Source organism: Rhipicephalus microplus, chromosome 1 (assembly GCF_043290135.1).
Source record: "Rhipicephalus microplus isolate Deutch F79 chromosome 1, USDA_Rmic, whole genome shotgun sequence".
Taxonomy (NCBI): Eukaryota; Metazoa; Arthropoda; class Arachnida; order Ixodida; family Ixodidae; genus Rhipicephalus; species Rhipicephalus microplus.
The window spans coordinates 260,960,381-260,985,982 of record NC_134700.1 but is presented as its reverse complement, the minus strand read 5'-3'; the positions used below and the strand labels follow the sequence as shown (position 1 = coordinate 260,985,982).

The 25,602-nt window shown below is 41.5% G+C and overlaps 1 protein-coding gene across 6 annotated transcripts in view; it reads left to right on the top strand.

The window, feature by feature from the left end:
* LOC142814721 (lachesin-like) overlaps nucleotides 1-12,431 on the top strand; it is a 194,705-nt gene extending 182,274 nt beyond the window's left edge. For 3 of the 6 annotated variants that reach the window (XR_012895050.1, XR_012895039.1, XR_012895051.1), the window contains 4 exons: nucleotides 174-821; nucleotides 2,480-2,604; nucleotides 5,786-5,895; nucleotides 11,508-12,431. Coding sequence is in view for 1 of the 6 variants with exons in the window: in XM_075893949.1 (XP_075750064.1) it covers nucleotides 174-274 (101 nt within the window). In the remaining 5 variants the exon portion in view is untranslated. Of the gene's footprint in view, nucleotides 1-173; nucleotides 2,605-5,785; nucleotides 5,896-11,507 lie in introns of those variants that run through there. The other 3 variants (XR_012895040.1, XR_012895042.1, XM_075893949.1) reach the window with 3 other exon arrangements.
* The last annotated feature ends 13,171 nt before the right edge of the window (nucleotides 12,432-25,602 follow it).

Sequence of the window (25,602 nt, the reverse complement as noted above, 5' to 3'; positions counted from 1 at the left end):
CTTGTAATGTTGCTGTTGAAGTTAGGTCTTATTAGAACGGGCTATTGTACGAAGGAAACGCGCTTTACACCTCTGTGGCATCGTCTGTAGGTAATTCTTGCTATATACTCTCGCACTGTGCCTTAAGTCCTTCGGCTCTTCATCATATATTTTTTCTGTTCTCACCTCTGCAGACTTGCAGCTGCACGGCAGCGCGACGCCCCTAGGGAGCTCAGTGCTGTGTACGTCGCTGCTTTCTCTCATCGCCGTCGGCTTCGTGTTGACCATGTCGTGACGTGTGGCGGCATTCCCTTGAACGTGCATCGACAACGTTGCCGCGCGCCGTGCCGGACTGTAAGCGTGCGGCACCGGGCCCCTGCTGACTGCACCAGTGACGCGGAGGGCAACACGGCACGCCAACGGCTCAACTGGAATCGAACGCCACCAATCTTTCGTGACGCGAGGCGATTTCCCAAGCAGCGAAACGTAGGGAGGACATTGCCATACGCGTTACGCTATGCGTGCGCCGGTCATTTCTCTTTTCGGACTTTTGACTTTCGCGGTTGCTTCCGTTCTCTCGGTGGAAGACTGCATCGAAAGGCCGGGCTGGTACTCCAACCAAGTGCGCGTCACAAAACTTTAAAATTTTACATGTTCTATTCGGTCGGTGCTATCATGAGAAATGTTTTTGACATTAGCTTGAGCGCCACATGACCGTAGCGCTGGTTCACTTTCTTCTGCCTTTTTCAGAGATGAAAGTCAGGCTCATCTGTTGTGGTTTTCAATCACGTAATAAATGCCCACTAACAAACGTGGTCATTCAGCGGCTAGCCGAAAGCAATGTAAGAAACATTCTGAGCCTTACTTTTATGCACCATAACTATAACCGGTATTCATTTAGACTTACCATAAATCAGCGTTGAAACCGAAACGAGCATTTCGAAATTCTATCTGAGAGCTTTTAACTTGGAGCTGTAATAAAGAGACCAGTAACTCAATATATTCTTGTGGATATCATTTAAAGAAGCTCAAAAAGAGATTTTATGCTGAAAATTCCTGTGGGTAAGGATGTGGAAATCACGTCAGACATAAAATAATTGTTTCTTCATTATTATTTTCATATAATATTTAGTGTTTATGTGGTTCGCTTCTAAGTATTCCATTTCGACTCATCAATATTGCTCATTCACGCACACGTTAAAATCGTCACTTCGAATCTCATGCTCTTCTTTGATTATCCGCATAGTCATATTTTGATGGAAGCCACAGTCACTCATGAGTGACGGAGATATAATCTCTTGTCGTTTTCATCAGACACCGTAGAAGGACTTCGTAGCGTTCTGTCCGCAACTATTTCATTCTCTACGTCGAAAAAACCTTTTTGCGAGTTCGCGTCTTGGAAATACCGTAGACACGTAGTATATCGAGCAAAAACAGTGTTTTCATCTCGCAGCAAACTTTAGTAGCATTAGCATCACAACTGCGCATGGCGAGTCAGCGTGTACAGTTCCTAATGAACAACAAATCTCCGGCATAAGCTTTGGTATATGTTATCAAAGTTTCGCACATCGAAAATAAAAAAAAAAGTTTCGTTGCCAGGAGGGAGATTAATTATCAAAGCAACATTATTTTTTATCAAAACACCAAAATTAAACATGTAATTGTACTGGATTGTTATTGGGTCATGTACAACAGATTTTGTACCCTTTAACTAAAATTCGCTGGCCTTTGAGCTGGCTAAACTCAGTAGTTTTAACGAAATCACTCGTTAGTTTCCTTGTATGTTGAGCTTTAAATAATTATACTTTATTGTTGTTTTTTTGCTCTCTGTTGATCAAGAGCTGCTGGTGCTTTTAGAGCACTGGCTGTACCTTTCCGGCAATATTATGATTATTGGAAAATCGCTGCCATAAAAACATGCTATCGCACTTGGATAGATTTGAAATATTGTTCTTTCATCTACGGTTTTTATATTTCCCGATAATAATTAACCCATGCAAAAAACCTCGTAATGTAGTAAAGTACAGCATCAAAAGTTGCTCAGCTCGAAATCTGGGAAGCTGCAGCCAAAAACAGGCTCCTAATGAAGCACGCATCTATAAGTGAATATTTGTTTACGTTGATCAGAGTTTGATATATCAGGAAGAGACTGTATTACATTACTGTTGCTTGCCTTCACTGATGAGCTAAAATGTGCTCTCACACATATAAAAGTTATTGTGACATACATGTCAGTCATCACCTGAAAAATCTAGCTGGCTTACTGAAACATTAATTTCCTATGAATGTTTTCTGGATACTTCCATGCTTTATAGAATTTCATGAATTAACATTACTGATGACTTTACTGATCTTTGAATTGAAATATAAAGAGCTCAAATAGGTGAAAATACATTTTAGTGATGGGTGCGAGGTGCATTTTGAGTCGTGTTTGATTAATTGATAAACATTATTCAGTAAACCAAATGGTGATAATGTGCTGTGTTTTCTTCGGCTATAGAGAACAAAGGCTATGGGGAATGGTGTTTAAGGATGAAAAGCCCACACCTGAAGATGAAGCCAAATATACTGCTGTGGCTGGGAACAGTGTTGGCAGAGCTCATAGCTCAATCACCTTCCGCCTGTGTGAGTCTGTGGTTTCCTTCTCTTTTCCCAGATATGAGAATTCTCTATTAAGTTGGCTACAACATAAGGCTAATTGTAAACTCCGCCCTTAGCTGCTGTTCTACCCCCCAGAAGTATTGTATAAATGCGTGATGCAATCGCGATTGCTTATTTACATAACGTCAAGCGCATCTCGTACATTTTTCGTAGATGGCTTTTCTATACAGGTACAAATTAGGGCTAGTAGCTTTGGGCACTTGGGCTTCCTGGCTTCACTGCTCCGCAAAGCATAACATTTTAACCGGGGACAGCGAACTTTTAATTCATAACGTGCCTAGCATTTACATCAGCAGTGAAGCCCCGCCACGTAGGTATAGGGGCTAAGGTACTTGGCTGCTGTCTGGTATTTCGTGGAATGGAATCTCAGCTGCGGTCGCTGCATTTCCGATGGAGGCGGAAATGCTGTAGGCCTCTGTGCTCAGAATTGGGTGCACGTTAAAGAACCCCTGGTGGTCGAAATTTCCGGAGCCCTCCACTACGGCGTCTCTCATAATCATATGGTTGTTTTGAGACGTTAAACCTCACATATCAATCAGTGGCATCAGCAGTGAAAAAGTATTTATAGTTACAGTGGAAACTACCAAGCATGACTCTCTTGTACAGATGAATGGCAGGCACTCTGCAGTACTGCGGGTGGAGTGTGCACTTATTTTTGTTTCGCACCATGTCCTTTATGTTCTTCTCCGTGTTGTCCGTGCTATTTGTTTCGCCAGAAATGCACTGAGTGGGAAGCATTTCTGACCAAAACAAAGACACTTTTAGCGTTTCTGGTGGTGGTGGTGGTGAAAATATGTTATTCTAGTCTGTAATGACAGCCTTTTGATGGGCCGGCTGGATGTATCATAGTGTGGCTGGGAGCTTGTGGTTCTCAGGTAGTGTTGGAGCCCAGCCTGCCAGCTGTTTCTGTGCAGCTTAGAGCTGGACCCTGCTTTCTCCCATTGCTCTACGTTGGTGAGTTGTCATTCTATAAGTGGCTGGAGCTTAGGGCTAATATATATGATGTGGTGAAAATCTGAGTGTGCATTCAGGGGAGAAGAGGCCAGGGTTTATTAGAGCAAGGGGAGCTGGGGATGAAAGGGTACTTCGATTGAAGTTGATGCCAGGTCACCTGCTCCAGTTTAGAGAGCGATTTGTGGGAAGGGAGGAAGGGATATTGAAGATGGATCTCCTTATAGTGGAGATTTCTTTGTAATCAACCATGCTTTCGATTACGCTCCCTGGATCTGTAGTTGGCCCTGCTCGATTGACGTGCGCTCGAGCGGTTTTGTGGGTTGCTTCATTTCCTGGGTTGCCCGCATGAGCCGTTATTCATTAGAGTTGATTTCATCTAATCTGGGGTTGAATAGAATTCAGAATTTCGGGTGCGCACCTGTGAATCTTGCTTCATCCGAAATTATGGATTGCTGTTTTTGAGTCACTAAAGATTAGTATGGCAATGGTTGAGGAGATTGCCAAGGTGATTGCAGATTCTGCCGCCTTTAGGGAGGATAGAGCATTGGTTGAAGTAGACACCATTCGGTGGAGTGTTAGAAACAACGCTCAAGACAAAGGCTTGTTGAGGCATTCTGTGGCGTCTACATAGACTGCGTTGTCGTTTGTGTGATAATGTTTTTGTAGCGCCATTGCTCTGGCTTGACATTTATACACATGTCGGTCAGTTCATAATGACCAAGATTAACATAGAAGCGTGGATGTGAATGTTGATCATGAATACCTGATCATCATGTAAATAGTGCCAAAATCGGGGTGTGGACATACCAAAACCCGTTCCTCCAGTCACATGTGGCACATACCTATATATCACATGCAGCCTGCTCTATGCGGGTATGCCCCGCAGGGGATTCAGTTTGTGTACCTAGGAACAGCGAAAGCAGACATTGGTAGATAATCAAAAAATTGTGGCATCAGCTGTGTTGACCCAACAAATAAAAGCTATAAAAATCGGGATGCAGCGGAAATTGAACCAAGGAAATCTGCATTGCAATCAATTATTTTCTACGACACAGCCACACCTGGTCTTGAAACTACTTTGTAAAAAGACCCTGTGCAACAGTAGTGTCTTTTCAATGTTAATTGTAGTTGCAGTGATGGCTATCCAATTTTATGTTAGGTTAATAAACATTACTTGTGTACTTCTATGATACAGACATGTTAGCTAACATCAATTTTGGTTTTAGTGCACTCTTACAACAGTGCAGCAAACACTACATATGTACTCTCATGATTTGGCAAGCCATATTTTATCGTTACTAAACCCCAGAGAAACACACTACTGAATGCTACGCATAGTATTCACACAACTGCATGTGAAATCCCAATGTAGTATGCAGTTCGTTTCAGTAAAACAGACTTCTGCTCTGTGACAGGAGCTTTGATGTTATGACAGGCCATGAATTACCCTTTAAACGTCGGTGTAGTCAGCATGTTTGGTGAGCGCATGATGTGCACACAACTACTTCGTTTGCAATACTCTTGGTTCCAAATATTAATACTTTACTCAATGCCAAGAAATGCAGCATTGACTGTTACTCACTGGATGCTTCATATGAAACTGAATCTTACAATTCTCACGATCCTGACGCACGTGAAATTTTTCAGAGGCGTAGCAGCTCTTTGATTAGCCCGCATAATGCTGTCCCTCCATGCGCACCACGCTCCCCTGGCTGCAGGTATTGGGGTGGTGCCAAGTAGGTGATGCCTCCCTTGCACTGCGCGCGCATTGACGTGTCTCTCTCTCTATCCTGTCGCCGCTTGCCGCGTGTCATCTCTCTCGCTTAACCCTCTCCATTGCTCGCAACATTCGAGTGCACATCGAGTGAAAACACTCTTTCGGCTCATTTATCTGTTATGAAACTTACACGAAACCCAACCCACCTCCCGTGTCTTTGCGTTACAAACAAACGTTAACTTGAGTAAAGGCTACTCAGAGTATCGTTTTAAACCGTTCTTTCAGCACCCGCATCCACGTTCGTTTCAGCTGGGTCAACAGCATGCGTACCGCTGTTGCTTAGCATCCCATTATGCTTCCCTTTGGGGAGAGGGTCCATACTTTTTCATTCTTAGGAAGCCATACTATAGATTTCAGTGAGTTGAATAAAACGGGGGAAGTGAACAGCATTTTCGTTTCCTGCATTTGTTACAGCTGATATGAATGTGAAGCCAGCTTGCAAACGACCAGCCAAAGCATCCAGTCCTCACGTAAACAATCACCAGCCTTCAAAGAGCACTGTGGAGAAGGCAGAATCTGAAGGAGTAAGATTTTCTTGTCCCAAGTTCGGTTGCATGCATAATGGACATTTAAGGCTGCACTTTTTTACGAACATCTAGTGTGCACTGAGGTCTAACTAAATTACTACAGTGATTTAAATGAATTGTGTGCTTTAAGAAAAAATATTTGCGATGTTCTCATGCAGAAGTGGTGGTCTGCTTAATTAAGCAGTAATATCTGTTCATATCCTGTCTATTTCAGTCTAAGAGGTCTGTGTAGTTTGCTTCTTTGGGTAGAACAACCGGCACAAGTTGAAATTTGATTTAGATCTGACCTAATACCACTGCTAGCCTGCTTATTACCCTACATATCGCCATTGACCAGTAGTGCATAGATTGCAATGTTGTGGCCCTGACAAAAGTGATAGAGAGAGAGAGAAAGAGAGAGAGAAAATGTTATTTACAGAAAGGCAGAGAGATCAGCCTTTCTGCTTAAGCAGGTATTTTTAACGGTGTTTAAGAATGAAGTAAATGAAAAACATAGCTTTGTGCAATAAGTTGTCTATAGGCACTGTACTTGTTCTAAGAATCTTGCTGAAAATTTACCCAACAGATTTTACTTTGCTAGTGAATTTTCTGGTGAATTTTCTAAGAACACCTTGTTGCTGCATAATTTTTCAGATACCATGCTTAGTATAGCTATCTCCACAAAATTCATTGTTGCTGAGATTGTTGTAGCAATGGGTATGTCCACTTCCAGCTTTAGCTGATTGAATCAGTTTTTCTTGCAATGCATTTGAGTGCATAACTAGTTTTCGGCTTTATAGTGCCGGAATTACGCGAGGAAAACTTTCCATGAAAACGTACAGAGCGAAAAAGAAAACTAAGTGGCCACAAGTCGGGATTCTCACGCCAATAACTAACAGAAAGCTTTGAGAAGTACTAATTAAGACTTACCTCAACAATAAAAGCACAGGTTCAACACAAGACGAGACTTATTTGAGACACAAAAAGTACAAGCAAATAGTTGAGAATTAGAATACCATACGCAAAGCTTGTGGGCGTAGCGGTAGAATATGTCGCTCAACAGGAGCCCTAAAAAAGTTAGCTTAGAACGTCAGTATTGAGCTGATGGATATTTAACAGAATCGTCTGCAGTTTCCTTCTGAACAAATAAAGTTTACAATCAATCTCACTCTTAGGCACACAGACGACCCAACACATCTTGGTGGCTTTCAGCTGCCGTCACCAGTAGTGAACACAAAACTCATCTACTCCGAAGGACATACCGACAGCCCTGTTGCCGTTGTTTAGTGCATGATCAATCACTTTCAACTTGAAAGCAGCCGTCTAGCTTCCATATCACCCCATAACGTTACAAGAATAAAGACAACATACAAATCACGCTGCAACGCGCACTAGCCACTTTGGCTTGAATTGGATTGGATTGAATCTCAGTGCAATAACAGTACCCTATATACTTAGGAGATGGCGCCAGACGGCGCACGCTATCATAATCAGTAGTTATCATCATCAGTAATAAGACAGTGTGGACATACACGAATCTAATTAGACTCTTTGAGCTAGAGCTTGCTAAGACGCGTGCAAGTCACCCCGGAGAAGACACAAACCCAAATGTTGGTGGGATGAGGAAGTTAAGAGAGCCATAACAAAACGTCAGGAAGCCTCTAGGGAACACAGACATGCTAAGCAGCGGGGTGAACCGACAGATGATGTTGAAAGAAAATGGGCAACCTTTCTAAGCTGTAGAAGGGATGCATCCCTTCTGATCAATAAAAAGATTAGAAGGAAGGGAGCTCAGTGGCTGGCAGAAGTACATAAAAAAGATAGAAATGCAGCTACGAAATTTTGGAACCACCTAAACTCCCTAAGAAATGAGACGAGCCCAGAGCAGAGTTTTTTAACTACAGCCCAAGGCGCTAGGCTAGAAGGGGACGAAGCTATTGAATATATAAGAATAAGGGTGACAGAAAAATTTCAACAAAGAAGTACTTTATGCACCACAATAGACAAGGACGAATCAAGTGGTGCAATGGCTCCATTTTCACAATAGTGGAAAAGGGCTGAGAAAAGGGTTCCTAGTAGTACATCAACAGGCCCAGATGGCATTCCAATTGGGCTGATAAAGACATTATGTCCGAAGTCTAAGCAGGCTTTGAGAGAGGCAGTGAGCAAAATAATAATCGATGGTGAAGTTCCCGATGGCTGGAAACTTAGCAGGATGAGCATGATCTATAAAGGAAAGGGGGACAAAGCTGACATAAACAACTACCGTCCTATAACAGTGATATAAATGGTCTACAGGCTGGCGATGCAGATTATAAAGGAAAGACTGCATGCATGAATAGAGGATGAGGGGGTGCTGGGGGAACTGCAGAATGGGTTTCGCAAACACAGGAGGTTGGAAGACAATCTGTTCTCACTGATGCAGTGCATCGAAATAGCAGAAAAAGAACACAGGCCCCTGTGGCTAGCATTTTTGGATATCAAGGGAGCGTACGATAGCGTGGTTCAAGAGGAATTGTGGGGAATACTGGACACATTAGGCGTGGAACATGTAGTCACTAATCTTTTAAAGAATATCTATAAAGGTAACAAGGTAGTTATAAAGTGGGAAAAACAGGTATCCAAGCTTGCAGAGGTAAAACGGGGGCTTAGGCAGGGGTGTCCCCTGTCACTCTTATTATTCATGATGTACCTACAAGGATTAGAGGCCAAATTAGAGGGAAGTGGACCCGGCTTCAACGTCTCTTTAGTCAAACAAGGAAAACTCATTGATCAGGCACTACCAGCATTATAGTACGCAGATGATATAGTGCTAATGGCCAACAACAAGGAAGATTTGCAGAGATTGATGGACATCTGCGGTAATGAGAGAGATAGGTTAGATTTTAAATTCAGTAAGGAAAAATCAGCAGTCATGATTTTCAATGACAACCAAGGTAGTGAGCTTAGAATACAGGAGGTCACGCTAGAGATAACAGATAAGTACAAATATCTGGGCGTATGGATAAGCAATGAGACCGAGTATCTGAGGGAACACGAAATATACGTGACGACTAAAGGTAACAGGAATGCAGCAGTCATGAAAAATAGGGCCCTGTGGAATTACAATAGGTATGATGTTGTGAGAGGAATATGGAAAGGGGTCATGGTTCCTGAGCTGACGTTCGGCAATGCGGTCTTGTGCATGAGATCAGAAGTTCAAGCAAGATTAGAAATTAAGCAACGTGGAATAGGTAGGCTTGCTTTAGGAGCTCACGGGAATACACCAAATCAGGGAGTACAAGGTGATATGGGATGGACATCATTTGAGGGCAGGGAAGCTAGCAGCAAGATAAAATTTGAGAAGCGATTGAGAGAAATGGGGGAAGAGCGTTGGGCTAGGAAGGTTTTCAGCTACTTGTACATGAAGAATGTCGATACAAAATGGAGGAAGCGAACCAGGAAGTTGACTGGTAAATACTTAGAAAACAGCAGGTGGCCAAACCAAAAAGAACTATCGGTTAAGAAGAAAGTGAAGGAAACGGAGACTGTCACGTAGAGAATGGGCATGATTAAAAAGTCCGCACTAGAGATCTATCGAACTTTTAAGCAGGAAATTGCCAAGCAAAGGATCTATGATAATACTCGGGGTAGTTATCTACTGTTTGAGGCCCAGGACGGGAGTACTGCGAACCAAGACATATCGGGCCAAATACGAAGGGGTAGACACAGTATGCAGTGCGTGTGGAGAGGAAGAAGAAACTGCCGAACACTTGATAATGTTCTGTAAAAGGCTTCACCCTATAGTTCAGGATGATGGCGCAGAGTTTTTCAAAGCACTGGGGTTTAGGGACCGGGAGGGCAAAATAAACTTTAAGCGGGTAGACTTAACTAGAAGGAGGTTATCTGATTGGTAGCTAAAGTCAAGGCACGTGTGAAAATTAAACACTTCACTGCAAAGTACGAATCCTCAAACTCACTTTTAAGGAAAAAAATAAATATAGTTTTTGGTTCATTAGGTATTACGGCTCGGTGGCGCTAGCCACCGCCCGATCTAAAGGGTACAGCCATATCCATCCATCCATCCATCCATCCATCCATCCATCCATCCATCCATCCATCCATCCATCCATCCATCCATCCATCCATCCATCCATCCATCCATCCAGTAGCTGGAAGGAGCAGACGACATTATTGCGGCAATTTACGGAAGTGCGATGATTACTCGAGGAAAAAAAGAAATATTTTCCCCCGGCGATGTGAGGGGTGCGAGAATTATGCGAGTGTGAGGACTACGCGAGTAAACACAGTAGTCGCTATTGATCGCATCGCGGTGACCACGGTTTCGCACGCGGCCGTTGCGGAAAACGGCACGTTAGTTTTCAATCCGCATGTGCTAACTGCACATGTGCCTTCAAAACAAAGCCTATCTATGACAAATTCTATCTTCGAACAAAGCTATCCATGATCGCATCTGCCGCAGTTGTGTCAACAGCATTTGTGGAAAGCAATGTTGCTTTGAGTCGTCAAGCGTTGGACGCGCGTGCACTTTCAGAGTTCTGACAGTAACGCCATTGCCATACATGCTCGGGTCAAGAGCAACCACGGTTTCCTCCACAGCAGTTGTTGCAAAGAATAACCACAGTTCTGACGGCGCGTGCGCTGGCCACACCTGTCTTTGCGAAGCTTCGAGCACACTGCCCTCAGCCTTCGTTCGACGTTTTCGGTACTTAAGTTCATACGACCCGCCGCGATGAGGAAAAGTGTTCGAAACATCTGCATTTTTGCGCTATGGACACAGTGAAATTTAGCTAAGAATTATCACGAATTCATCTCTGCCAATTTTGCATCACCGAGTTTCTACAGTGCGTTTAGACGAATGCCACCTAAACTCGTTTACAATAAAACGCAATAGGTTCGCAAAAAGCCTGGATTGGATTGGGCGGCATATTTGTCAATGCGGCCAGATCATGAGCAGAAATTTCCATTTCCGGAAGATTTTCTCTACTAGTGATCAACTAGTATTGTGTCGTGTCTGTTCCCAAAAGCCAAGTAAAAGTCTGCATTTCTGAAGTTATAAGAGCAGGAACTGGCTTCAGGATGTTGCCAAATTAAAGAGTATTCAGTCAGTGATGCGCATTGCACTTTAAATCAAGAACTAATGTTCTCCATTCCCAAAAATAAGGCAGAAAGTGCAGCCGAAACCAAAAGGCCTGAAGCCTGCTGAGGTGCGACCAGTAACTACTGGAAATACAATATATTTTAAGCAACATAAAATACAGCTCTGCCACAAAATAAAATCATATTTTTAAGAAAAGCCAGACATGGGTGCCGAAGAAAGAGGAGAAAAGCGGGATGACATGCCCTAGGCAGGAAAAGCGATAGGGAAAGAGCGGTTTCCAGGAATCAAGCTTTCTGGGAAATAAAAGAAATGCCGTGCTCACATCACCATCACACATTCATAATACATAATTCAGAATTGCCTTTAAAAATTGAGTGCAATTCTAAAATTTCTGGAAGCAATTTTCAGCAAGCTAGAGGAGAGATGTGTTTAGGAATAGGTGTGGACAGATAGTGAAACACCGCAAAGCATTTCATTGTCGTAGCGCTGCTACCACCACCTTGCACAGTCTCTGCACATTTTCCCGCAGCCATATCGAGCGCTCAAGGCCAAGGAAAATCTGAAACTCTTGAACAGGACTGGGAAGGCTCTCTGAATCGGAGCCAACGATGGCTGACTGAGCCGACTGGCTGGCAAACTTGAGCACCAGTTCCCGCACCGAGGGCAACGAAGGGTCGCCCAGCTCCTCTCCCAACTCCTCCTCTCCTTCAGACCTTCAACGCCGACGCCCCATCCCATTGACAGAATAAAAGACACCCATGCCGGAACCCTGGTATCAAGAGGCCAGCAAACAAGGGCTGACCTCTCCAAACAGAGTTGACAAAGCACACCTCTAACTCAATTCTGAAAAGCTTTGCACGTCCGTTGCCTTCAATAAAGGGAACCACACAGGAATTAACTTCGCAAGAACTAGGATTTGGAACGGGCTACCAGCTGTATTCAGTAATTCTGTGAACATCCCTAGCACCTTGAAACAATATTGTCTTTATGTGTTAAAGATAGAGTAAATTATACATACTTTGCTAGTCCTGTATAAATTATATCTTTTTATTCCTCATCCTGTGCAATTACTGTCACTTAATGTTGTATTACTATGCAACAAAAAAGTTATTCCTCTTGTTCTGCTGATTACATACGTATTTCGCAGTTCAATAGACATGTCTTGTCTATTTATAAAGGTTTGATAGATAATTGTACAGCATATTTTTTAATGTGTCATTATTTCAATGTATCTGGGTGTAGCCCCTACCTTATTCTTTGGCACTCTGATATATCTTAGTTCTTAGTTCCTTTATTTACTTTGTATTTACTTGAGAAATCGACATTGTAATTTTTTCGTTTAATGTGAATATGACGACCTTCAACTGCAAAATGACCTTCAATTGCCTTTGGCTACAGTTATGACGAGTGTTTGTCATCTTTATCGCAACATGAAATGAAAACTTTGATTTGATTTGATCCGTCCACTGATATATGTTTTCATAACACAGACAAATACTCACGACCTAACTCTGCCGTGAAAAACCTCGAATACATATACATTTGCCTTCATAATTTCCAACTTGCTCTCTTATGCACACTGGCCAATAACTAGCAGAAGAAAATATCCTAGTTTAGAAAACAAAAAGGTGTAAACAATACTGTGGAATGAAAAACCACTGCCTACAATGTTGGCAGCCTTAACTATACTTCTTTCAAGTTGCCATATGTTGCTTTTTTATTTCCTCATTCGCTGAAACCTTTTCTGCATTACTGGCTTTGACTGGATAGACGCTGAAAGCGCTTTGCAGAGACAAGCTGTGAGATTATGATGTGCTCTGGCTTTACAGACCGGTCAGTTTCCATTTCTTTGTCTAAATGGGTAAATATCCCATTGGTTCTGCCACAAGCTAAATGGCATTACCGGCACTAGTGAAGCAGCAACCTGATCCACTTCACGAGCGTTTTGCTAAAGTATTCCTACAATAAAATCTATGGTGATAAATGCGTGACTTGAACAATGACCGAAGCTTCCTTTGATGCAATGAAGAAAATGCAGGACATATGGCATAAAAATTATCACGAAGCAGCAGTAAATTATAGCCTTCACAGGAAAGCAATGCAGTGATAATGCAAAAACGTCAAACTGAGGACAAACAGCATCAGCTATAGTAATCGCTATGACCATTATATTAACATACAGAGATGGTGCAAGTAATGACTTTTAGGTTCTGGTTTCAGTTTTATCAGCAACCCAGCACGAGCAAAACAAAGACTTCATTTTCGTGCTGTTCTTGATGCACGCTCAGACTAATTTTCTTGGAGAGTTCAGAGGTATTCTCCAGCAAATGGGGCTTTAGCAGAATGATGTGCACATCTGCTTCTCGCACAATGTAAATTAGTTACCCAACGACTAATTTTCTATCATACATGCAACTGTGGTACATGTAAACAACACCCTGTAAGCAACAACATAACTCAGTTGGAAAAACACAAATGCTGGAAAAAAATGTGTTCTTAAATCACGAAAAGCAGATATAAAACTCACAGTTGCGTCTTCGATGTTTAGGTGAGGAGTGCTGACAGCTGCTGTGAGTGTCCGCATGTGTACAGTTGGTGGGAATGCCTTTCTAGGATTAGAGTAAACCTTTAAAAAAAGTGTGCACTTTGTAAGCACCGCGAAATCACCCTTTTCAGCCACACTCAAGTGACAAAATCGAGACAAAATTTTATTCACTGCAGACATGTTTACCGTATGTTTGACAAGGTGGTTACTTCTCAGATAAAAGAGCCGCACTTAAAATAGCACCTCCAGAGTCAACGTTGTTATCTACAGCTGCAGTAAAAAAAAACGAAGGCTGAAAAGTAATCTTGGCAAAGTGAGTGTGAATGCTGGCTTCACTATACAGAACAATGAAGTTGAGCAAATACAAAAGACTTCTTCCTCTAGGTGCCAGCTATAATAATATACTCTGCGACAAAGGCAATATGTACCATAAAACCATGCTCGAAAAAATCAAAACAAGGCAACAAGTTTGCCTCTAATCGAGACCCTTGCTAGTAAGCTTATGTATAAAAGGCACAGCATACTTACCGTTATGATAACTAAGCAGTAGCAATGACCTACTATATTTCGAAAGAGCTCAATTTCACAATTTGCATTTTAATAATATCGGGGCTTTTACCTGCCAAAACCATAATATAATTATGAGGCTCTGGCATTTCAACCACCTGGAGTTGTTTAACATTCACCGACAACACAAAGCAGATGGCCCTCCAGCATTCTGCATCCACCAAAATGCAACCACTGTGACCTTCGGTTTCGCAGCTGAGCGATGTATCCAGTACACCCCTGTGGTAGACTGCTTACATTTTTGCAGAGCTCACAATCATCCCTAGGTGAGAAGCTTTGCACGACTAGCATTTCATCTAACTGTATATCTTTAACCACGTAAATTTCATTTACAAAGACAAACCGACAAACTAAAATTTGGGAGACAGGTATGAAACAAGCCGATGAGTTATTGGCTCTTATTTTTCCTATAAATAATGTTCATGAAATGTATAAAACCACTGAAGTTGCTGCAATGGCAGTAGCAGGCGGCAGTGCAAGTAACAATGTCTTCCAACCATTAGCCTTCCGACACTTGCCTAACTTGACATCTTTTGATTGATTTCTAAATTAGTTATTACTACAATAAAGCACTACCTCTGCAGTACTTTATTTAGGTGTTTCTTTTTCTATATAATTTTGCACGAGATGGAATTTCTATTGTGAATTATTGGAATTGTTAGCAATTGAATATCACAAACAATATGTTAGTTTTGATAAACCGAATGTTCAGAAGATATGCATTTATTTCCAGGCTTCATTATTGCTAAACAGGCCACATGAGATGCTAAATCGGCTGGACAATTGTAACATCAGTAAATTTTGCTCTAAGCTCTTTCAGACTGACCTGTTCTTCAATTGAATGCAGAGTTTCCTCAGGGTCCCCAGATGACGTCAATGATTTTGCACTTTGTAAAGATGATCGCCGTGTAGATGAGGCCTCTACTTGTGCAACAAGCTTAGGATTATTGATGTAATAATCCCGCAGGTAGGAAGAAGGAAGCACAGGTGAGGAGAAACCATCTTCCTCATTGTCGTCTTCGAGTGGTGTGTCAAACGAAGAGCTCGTTTTGGCAGTGGTCAGGGAGTCTCGGCGACTTTCACTGGCCCGCCTCGACAAGTTTTCTACGCTGTAGGGGTTGTTCGGCAAAGGCACGGCATTCAGCCACTTGGCATGTTCACGCTCTGCTATAGTTCCTGCAAGGGCAAAGAAAAATAAATGTACAGATCAGGAAGAATATGTAAAGCAGCTGATATGTTTATGCATTCTGCCAAGATGACATGCACTAACCGGGTTTTGGCGGTGCATTCAGCAGTTCAACCGAAGGCACAAGCTCTGTCTGCTCATCAACATTCTTGAATTTTGATGTGTTGTCGTAAGTAAGAGAGCTTTCCCCACTTGCGACCTGCAAAATGAATGTACCTAAGCAAGAGGTGCAATTGAACATGCCAGGAAAAGTAGTCCATGTCCCTAACCTCATCATAAAGTAATTATGCAAGATCATGTATTGTTCACTTTACTACCAGTGTATAGTCTTGATGCTTAGAAACATGATGAATGTGAGCAATGCAACCATTAAATTAAGCCTACAATCAATATTAACTTCTGTCTAGGTACTATATTCAAATGCTTGCATAGACAGAAAAAGGCTGCAAAAGTACAGCAGTGTAGGCACACTTCACTCTGCCGAAGCTGCAGAAGTTTATTTGTTTGTTCGCAGAACAGTTACCTAAGGTGACAGGTATTCATCGTGAAGGAGTTGCACTGCAATCCAGACGTGGTTGTAAAAAGCGTTAGACGAAAATTTGTGTCGGGGCGAATCTTCAAAAAGAAAAAGTGATCAAATATGAAAATTGTAAACGCAATCAGCAAAAGGCACAGCCAATGAGCAGCCAATATGCAGCCTATACTAGAGAAAATGTTTACATAAACCTTTAGCACAGTATTCAAGCTATGAAATAGGCAACAATTGGTAAACTAGTTGCCCAAACCATATTCTGCACTGTTCTAAGAACAGCACAGATGTCAAAAAATGGAAAAATCAAGGCTTCAGCATGCTCTCTAAAATGTAAAGAGATGTTCAATAATACTGAGCTATCCATAAGAACCATCAAGATATTCAATCACTCAAAATTGAAGGACCCCGACACCAAATTTGGAAACAAGAGATGCTTGTGTAGTTTGAGAGCCCTGTATGCACTTCTGATCAATTATTAGTGATGAGCATTGCCTATAAGATATTTTAATTTGGTTTTAGAGTAAGGGTGCAAGCTTGTCTAAGCATTCAGGTGCAATAGACATTTTCAGTGCTTTGACGTAGACAGGGGGCACCTTAGGGACGTTGCAGAGGTCAAGCAATTATTGATAGTATCGGAGTACATTTTCGGGGCATGCACAATACCCCAAATGGCACCCGGTAAGGACTATTGTTCGTTACCCCTCTCGCTCTGTTGTCGAGCTGCTCTCAAGGTAGGTTTTGGCTGCTTATGCCAGGAATGTTTTTTTCCCCTGAGGGGAGCATGCTTAAAGCGTCTACATCGTTTCACTCTTGACCACCTGCGGGTCCCCCTATTAGAAACGAGCGTGTTCAATGTCACCGAAGCTTGAGCCCACATAGTGTCAGGCGACGTCCCGTCGTGGGGCACTAGTTTTTTAATAGTATTAAGGTGGCTGTTTAGAACTGGTACACAATCATTCTGAAATAACTATGCTGGCATAAATTATACAATGCTCTATAGTATTTACGATCCAATTTCAGTATTATCATATGCAAAGCCACAAATCACTGAAAAAATATCGCAAGCAAAACTTTAGCTGTGAGGGGTCCTTTAAGATTGTACTGATGAACAATAGCCACGTTTTTATTTTACTGCTCGAAAACAAGCTGGCATACGTGATTAATGCCCGCAAAAGACACAACAGTAAAACATGAAGATACAGTCTCCTGAATTTGCAATATTGCGCTCCAACTATAATATTTGTCTTGGTGGACGACACTAGACCTGTGTTCCTGATGTGCAGTTACCTGGTTTGATCATGTTTGCAGTCAATATGATGGCAGATATTGTAATTCAAAGGACATAAATAATGTGATAACTCTCATAGAAACAATTTAATACGTATTAACCACGAAGATGTGTACTGGATATAAAGAAAAGCATCACTAATTTGTAACTTATCTGCAAGAAAAAATACATTCCTGGTGTTCAATATTATACAAAATAACTGATGGTTTTTTTCCACTACTTTCATAAGTTTTACTATATAAACATCATGCAGGCTTTCATTAAACAGCTGTCAATTTAACCAATTTTGCAGAATTCGTTACACAACAGAAAATTCAGCCCTCGGCACGGCAGGTATATAGAGCACAGGAGAGTCCTCAATATATTAACTAAAATTTGAACTGCATACATACCCTACTCCTCAAAATTTAATATCTTTTGATAACAATCGCACCAACTTCTTTAAAGCACAGCAACAATCTGGGGGCGCCACTGTCTGTTTTCTCATTTAACATAAGAAACTTAAAGAGCCCTAGAGAAAGCCCAGACCACCACATTTGCATTGTCTATAGCGTAAGAGCATTTCGCTGAACATGTAGATAGCAACGTATGCAGTGACAGCGATATTTTACATAGCTGCCTTCAACTAAACCATTCCCAACTTATGAGAATGAACAACTACCATATTTACTCTATTCTGATGCACAGTCTTTACTAAAATCGAAAAAGAAAAAGAAAGATGCTTGTGTTAAAATTACGAGCTATAACAGGTTTTTAGACATACCTCTTTGTAACTGACATTAAAATGGACCAACACAAGGGTTTTTCTCTGCATATAAAAATACTCTTCATTCTCTGTGCAACATGTGCAGTGATTCCATGCAAGCAATGCAGACATCGAACATAAGTTTAGTGCAATTTAATGGTAACAGTGCATGCGTGTGGTGTTGCTAGGCGTACCCCACCTTCAATACAATGACTGTTAGAAAACAGATGTTTTAATACGAAATTCCGTAACCACTCGTGTGGCTAGCACTAGACGAGTACTTGACGCCATTAAGAAATTTCTGCAGTGGCCTGTATTTGCATCAGATTGCATCGAATTTGTGAAGTGAAGAAACAGTTGATATTCACTTTAACAACTACACTGCACTGTCAAGCACGTGATTGCGGGTTCAAAGTGCCAAAATACGAATCTGTGAGGCAATGGGAGAATATTTAAAAAAAATTGTTACAGGGAGGCAAACCTGCAGCAACACTCCACGGCATTTTTGGCAGCTTTGCGTCACTCTGGAATGTGCACGAACTTGAGATGTCACTTTTATATGTAGGAGCCCATCTATCACAGAGGCGATCAGAGTGATTGGTGGGCAAGATCCAATGTGCTTCTCACTGCATCCTGGCAAGTGACAATAAAGCCCAATAGTCCGTATGCAAAACTAGCACTGACGTTAGTAGGAAAGAAAAAAAGACCTCGCTAACACAGTACTTCTGCACATAGAACAAAAGGATTTCTGCAGATAAATACATAGTAGCAAAGTTTAGCTTTTCAGAGGTCCTTCAAACCAAACTGCGAGATAACACTAAAGGTGTGCCAGAATTGAGTAGATATGTCACATTGTACCTACCTTTTAAGGTAAAGATTGTCAATTAGGTTATAGCCTTTTTGAAGGCATTTCTGGCTTTTAAACTCACTAAAAGTATGCCAGAATTGAGAAATGTACCCCGTTGTATCTACCTTCTAAGGTAAAGATTGTCAATTAGGTTATAGCCTTATTGAAGGAATTTCCAGCTTTTTAAACTCAATCAAAGAGAGTCTTATTTGCCCAAACACATCTATTGCACACTGGTCAACCACAGCATCACGGTACCATGAGGTGCCACCAACGGAGCGGTCTGCACGCTTGGAGTTTTTGGTAGTAACGATGCTCTCACACAGGCTCTTACTGAAACCTTAAGCTCTACAGTAAGGCCTCACCCTGAAGCAGCAATGCTAAATGCATTTCAGCAATTAGTTTTCTTGCACACCAAGTCTAAATTACTAGCGTGTTATGCGCTAGACTTGCTTCCCGCAAGCACCCCATCCAAAGAGCCAATGTACTATACACACCCATACACACCACAATACAAAGACCACCGAGGTGTTAACAGCAACAAGTCAGCTTTACCTTAGCAGGCTGCATCGCTGCCTGGCGCTCAGACCGTGTGCGCTGTATGACCACAGGTGAATGCCGCCCGACTGGCAGATTCTGCCACGCGGGATTCCAAAACCGTGCGAGGTTAGTGCATAACAACAAAGCACATGGGAGAAAGGCCGCACCACAAGCAAGACACGAAACAGCCACCACAAGTTGCAGCAACAAAAGGAGGCATGCAGATAACCACCAGTGAGTAGCCCTTGAGTGCAAGCTTAACCAATATGCAAGTGATAGTGAACAACCGGCTTATTATTCTCGACACAATTAAGGTAGATATTGATTTTGTAATTATTTCTTAAAGATAATGGGCAAATTCACTAGTTACAATATGTTACGTTTAAAATATGAATTCATTATACATGTGATTAAGGTAGTCCACTGTTGTTTTTGTTGCTGGTAAAACAAGTGATGGCACAATAATTATGATCGCACGGTTATATAATGCAGCAGTACAACTAGTAACCTGTTTTTGAAGAAGTTTCTAGGGCTTGAACAGAAATAGGATTAACTATTTGTTTCAGTGCACCGATTTCTCCCGACGTCATTCGTCCCCTCACACTAGCCTTGAGCACATAAATCGAGTTGTAGAAACTGTGACAATGAAAAGAATAGGCAGTGCAGTTCTTATATGGGAAGATCAGATACAATTTTTTTTATTTCAGCAGAACAAGGTTAACAGGTAGTAACTTTGAAATCAGCTGTTAAGTACTGTCGTGTTTTGCCTAGAAACTTTGAATAGAATGGCTGTGGTGAATATCGAAACACTTGGTTTCATATTACCACACATACCATAACAATTACTCGTGGTGCAACAGCATTACTTTCAAATACATGTTGTTTCCCCAAAATAAACATTTCTTTTAACTTTCTAAAAAAATATACCCAGCAGTTCTGATGCAATACTTCTTTAGCTAACTTGCATTGCCTTCATCAATGAAATATTAGGGCAGGGAAACAATTCGTTGGCTCGTGCTTACTTTAAACAAGCAGCCCAGTTAGCAATACATAATTCACTGCAATGGTCAGAAAAAACGCACAAGAAATGAAGCTTGGCCTGAATGTGCAGAGATGGAGAGCTACATATAGAAGCATGAACAGATGCATTTACATAGCAGAGGTCACATGTACAATGTTAATAGGTCGTGTCCTACTCTTTATAAGCTCCTGTAACGAGATAAATTTACACAAACATTACACATAGCAACGACCACTCATTCCCTGTTCCTGCCGCTATACAAGAAGGAAAGCGAGTTCCTCGCAATTTCCGCCATTTCCCATCACAGAATATATCAGGCTTGTAGATTGCTGGCTCAATCTTATCCCTTACTTACTTAAAATTATTTTTTTTTTGCTATGTACTGCTGCAGTACAAACATGGGAAAGAAATCAAAACTGAATGCAACCTTACGAAGAAAAATTTATTGTACAATCGAAGCCACCACCACTACAGGTAATGAAGCACCTGTCATGCAAACTCTATAGAAAACAGCTAGAAATGGTAGAAGCATTGCAGAACGTTGCATCGACACGTATTATGTACAGCTCTACAAGTCTTTGCTCACGTGACAATGCCACCTGACATAAGTCGAGGGGAGTATTAATAGAAATGCCGTTGACCTTGGAAAAAAAAAACTTCTTGCCCAGTAGTTCCTATATTGGAAAATGCACAAAAATGTCTGCACAGGCTAATTTAACTCGCACTCTCTAGTAAATGGCCCAAAGTCAAGTGTACATCTCATGAAATTATCATAATCTTGGAGAGCTGTACACAGTTCCCCAACTTTGCATCGTTTTCCGTTAAAAAAAAGTGCAAGGATTAAGAGAGTAAATACGGTACCAGCCGAGGGCTAATGCTCCAGTAGATTAAAGGCAATAAAGGCGTGATAAAGGCTAGAAGCGTATTGGCGTTCTTGTCCAAAGAATTAAATAACGTTCCTTTCAGTCTGTGTACTTTGGCTATACTTTGACATTCAGTTTTCAGTTGGCCTCAAGCGAAGCGTTGACCCACACTTTCCTGGAAGCTGGTTGCACCGTCCTATTCATTCGTGTGTGTTCCAGCAAGACATATGCAAGTTCTTTTGACAGAAATTGATTTTTTAGTTTTTTACATTATGCAAAATTTCAGGAGATACAAATATTCGTGCACCCCCTTTGAGACTCGCACCCTCTACTGCAGTTAGGAAACTCTACCTTCTTGTGTTCAGCCACTCCAAGCCATTATAAGAATGCATCGTTGATGTTTACGGACTTCCCCGCCTTTTTTTGCGATGTTTTATGCTTCTTTTGGTGCAAAAAACGAGAGGGGGGGCAATAAATTGGCTCAACCCTCCCCTCCCCAATTGCAGAAATATCCAGGATTTAGAATCCTTGAACTTGGCAGGTATGGTTATCTCTTTGTTTAAATTAGTCTGAAGAGGAGCAAGCTGCAAGTTTGATGGCCTGGTAGTTGTGAGCATATATTACTGTGCACTTGTAAGTCATAAAAAATAGTTCTATTTACACAGCATCTTCCGAGATGCATTTCTGTATAAAAACGTGGCGTCAATGGGCACCTCTATGTTGTCATTTTCAACGTGGGAAAGCACTGCAATAATAAACAGAAGAAACTCGTTGCATTCATATCAATGAATGCAAAATGAATGAATGCAAAATGAATTTTGATTCATATCCATGAATCAAAATGATTGGCCATCACCAGCTGATGACACTGCTTATTTTGTTGCACTACTTTTTATTTGATTAGCAGCCACGAAGCACAACAATGATGCTCAACATTAGCACTTGGTGAACTCGTGTGGCACAGTGCAAGGAATCACCAAGTACTTAGAATTACAGAGACCTGAGCTAGTTGGTTCGTATTCATTCTAAAAAAAAACAGTGCGAGAAGACGTGGACGCAAGAAGGAAGCCAGGTCGTCACAAAAGCCTCGAGAACTGATTCAGAAACTGCAGCCAAATCAAATGAAACCATTTCGTCTTAATGAACGTGACGACTACTTGCTGGTCATTTTTGTATCTGGTGGTGGATGTAGATTTTTTTAGTCTTTGTTGCGTACGCACTCACTCACCTTTTTTTAAAACATTATTTACGATAAATGACAAGATCAAGAGCTTGTATTTTGGGATGTGCGACCTTATGCTGGTTTACTTTTTTGTTTGCTTCGATTACTCGAACGAAAACTAAACTCGCTTACTGAACTTTTTCTATATGACGCACAGAGCATATTTCCTGATAAGAAGGTGATCTTAGAAGAGAATGCGCTCAATGGCCAGGGGAACTCTATTCAAAAAGAACGTCATGTAGCATCTAAACATCAAGATGCTTGGTCTATCAAAAAGGTAAACTTTTGCGTAATGAGGTGTTGCATTTTCATTGTTGCCTGATGCTCTGAATTGTGTGGCGTCATGTATTCGCACTGGAATGACAATGTGCAATCTTTTAGAAAAGACTGCAAGTTTGCCAAATGTCACATGGGATTATTATCAACCACAAGGTTCGGCTTGGTAAAATGTCAAATGTGAGGATGTGCTTGTCTATAGGAGAAGAAAACAAGTCTGACCTACATGAGAATTTATGGGGTAAATCACTGGGGAAGCTTCATAATGATATGAGGAGTTTCCTATCTACACAGATACTCTATTTCCCAGAGTATAAAATGCACCTTTTTTGTAAACATTTCGCAGGTGCGTCTTATATACACGAAGTTTCATGCAATCTTGAGCGACCAGAGTGTCCATATTTTGCCTGTAATCCTGCTAAGCTGCACGTGACAGCATTTGTAAAAACTGTGGTCTCAGATGTCGGGCAATTGCCGTTAATGCAGCACAGCGACCACGAAGATATTAGCCACAATAAAGGCCACTGCCATCACACGTGCTATCTTACTGCCATAGTTCTTTCTTCACAAAGCACTAAACCCACAGGATTGATGCATTAAATAAAGGGCACCCTACTGTGCGCTAGTCGCATCTCTCAGGACTTGTAATGAAGTTTGACTAACTGACCTCAGTGTTTTACGGGGACGCTGTAGCGCCTGCGATCCACCAGTTACAACAATTAAAGCACCACTTCGTTGTCATCATCAGTTTCCTTATAACACTTCTTGGCAATTCAGCAGTAGCCAAAGCTTGCGACCTCCTGCTGCCATTTACCTTTTGGCGTTTTTGTTCAGTGGTTTCGGCATTTCAGTAGTTGCGTTATTGAGTGAGCTGTGTGATTTTGCGTGTCCCCAACGAGTCTCATATTTCCTAGAGCCAACGCCAGCGATGCGCTCTACGGGGCTTATAATGCCGCGTGAATGAGTTATTCAGAGGCCGACAACAGCACCCAACCTGGCGATGCTGCCAACTGAGGCAGAAGAACTTTTGACAGTGCGCAGGAGGATGTGGCTTCGAGTGAAGGGCAATAAATGTTGGTTTTATATTCATTAGGAAACTGTTGTTTATGAATTTTATAATGCTGCTTATAGATATTCAGTGTTGTGTGAGGCTAGGCATTTTGCGATGATTAAATCTATGTGTGCATCATACAGTTTTATTATGTTGACCGGCTTAAAAATGTGCATCTTATATATAATGTTATTCCGCGCAGTCGAGAAAAGTAGGTGGTGTGTACTATAATAAGGTGTGACTTATACATTGGAAAATATGGTAATGAAAGTGGGAAATGCATTTTGTTTTTGGTTTTGCAAAATTTATGATCTGGCCATGCAAGATCTGAGAAATAAGTTTCGCTTTGTCCTTTATTATTTTGAAACAAAACAACCCTGGAAAAAAATTGACAGGTGGCATGAGATGGTTGTAAAGAACTAAAAGTTATCCCGGTAAGGTCGTGTTTTGTCTATGTTACTGTAGCGCTTGCTTTTAATAGATGTCTGCATGTGGTTTATGACTTGCAGGATTCTGATGAGCCATCAATAAGGCCCCAGGTCAGTCAATGCACCTGTTCAAAATATTTGAGCTCACTTATCAAGCTTTGCTAATGCTGAATGCTCTCGCACTGCTGTTAACATGAACATGTTGCCCCTTTTCAGCCACTACCGAGAAAAAGTCTGGTTCGTAAAAAAAAACCACTTCACTCAATGCGTGTGCCGTTGCATGTTCGTGATTTGACTCTTAAATGATGTCCTTGTGTTCCTTGACACTTCTCTGCTGCTTTATGTGAAGACCACTTTGTTGTATGCATGGGTCTGTGTGCACACCCCTGTATGTACGGCATTGGTGTGCTTGTTCCTGCGCCCTTATGCATTGAACACATTGAGAGTGTTATGGCTTTTGTCCTTTTACAACCTTTTTACCAAGTGCAATATCTTGGTCGTCTAGTCATCATATCAGAGGCTCGTGTTTTTATAAGTTTTCAGACTGCAGGTGTACAGGTGATCAAACAAGTGTCCCTTAAGCTTGGTGAAATATGTGGAAAGCAGACACTATGAACTGCTTAGCCAAATGTCGTGATAATTCATGGAAGGGAGAGAGTGGTGTGTGAAGCTTTCATTTCCTCAGGTTCACTCTTTTCACGCAAAGCCCTGTTCTCACTCTTAAAGCACTTTCGTTGCCATCAATAGATAGCATGCTATTGGCCCATAGCCTTTGTAAATCAAGAGTGGCATTTGGATCAGGTGTGCTTTTTCTCAACAGGAGGCGCCACCACGTGCTGGTGCCGTGGCGTAGGCTGCTAGCGTTACGCAGTAGGCACACTAGCTCACACAAGAATCGCAACTGGGAAGGGTGATTGTATTTCATCATGTGTGCTAAAAATCTTGAGTCCCACTGACTTCACTTTTTTTACTCAAGCCATCTGTCCGTTTGTAGAATTCGGCGCATTCACTGGGATGAGAGAAGAGAGTAAGCATATGAAGCGTGCAAGAAATCTCTGTTCCTCTTTGTATTCAGTTAACAAGCGAGGTTGTTGCTGCAATCTATTTGTGAGGCTTAGTACTAAGATCATTCTACGATTACCTAGAAAATTGGTTTGACATCCTTTTGAAAAGTAAGTTTGGCATTTAACAGACTCCTTAAATTAGAAGGGAGCATGCTACATTAGTGTTCACTTGAAGTTCAAAAGTAAGCAAAGCCGTGTTGGTTAAGCTACTTCAGCTTTCTATGTGCTTTCATAGGGGCAGACATACAAATTATGGCAGTGACGAAATTCCAAGTAAACACTGTGGCAGCTTGGGTACCGAAAGAAGCGATAGCAGGTTTATGGTATATATATATATATTTTGATGAAACACATCTAAGAAGTCAGGTTCAATGAAAACTTAGGAGTAACAAGTCTCTCACTTAGGAGTAAGAATTCCATTGTCTTGTTAGCTTGCTCACTTAGTCCAA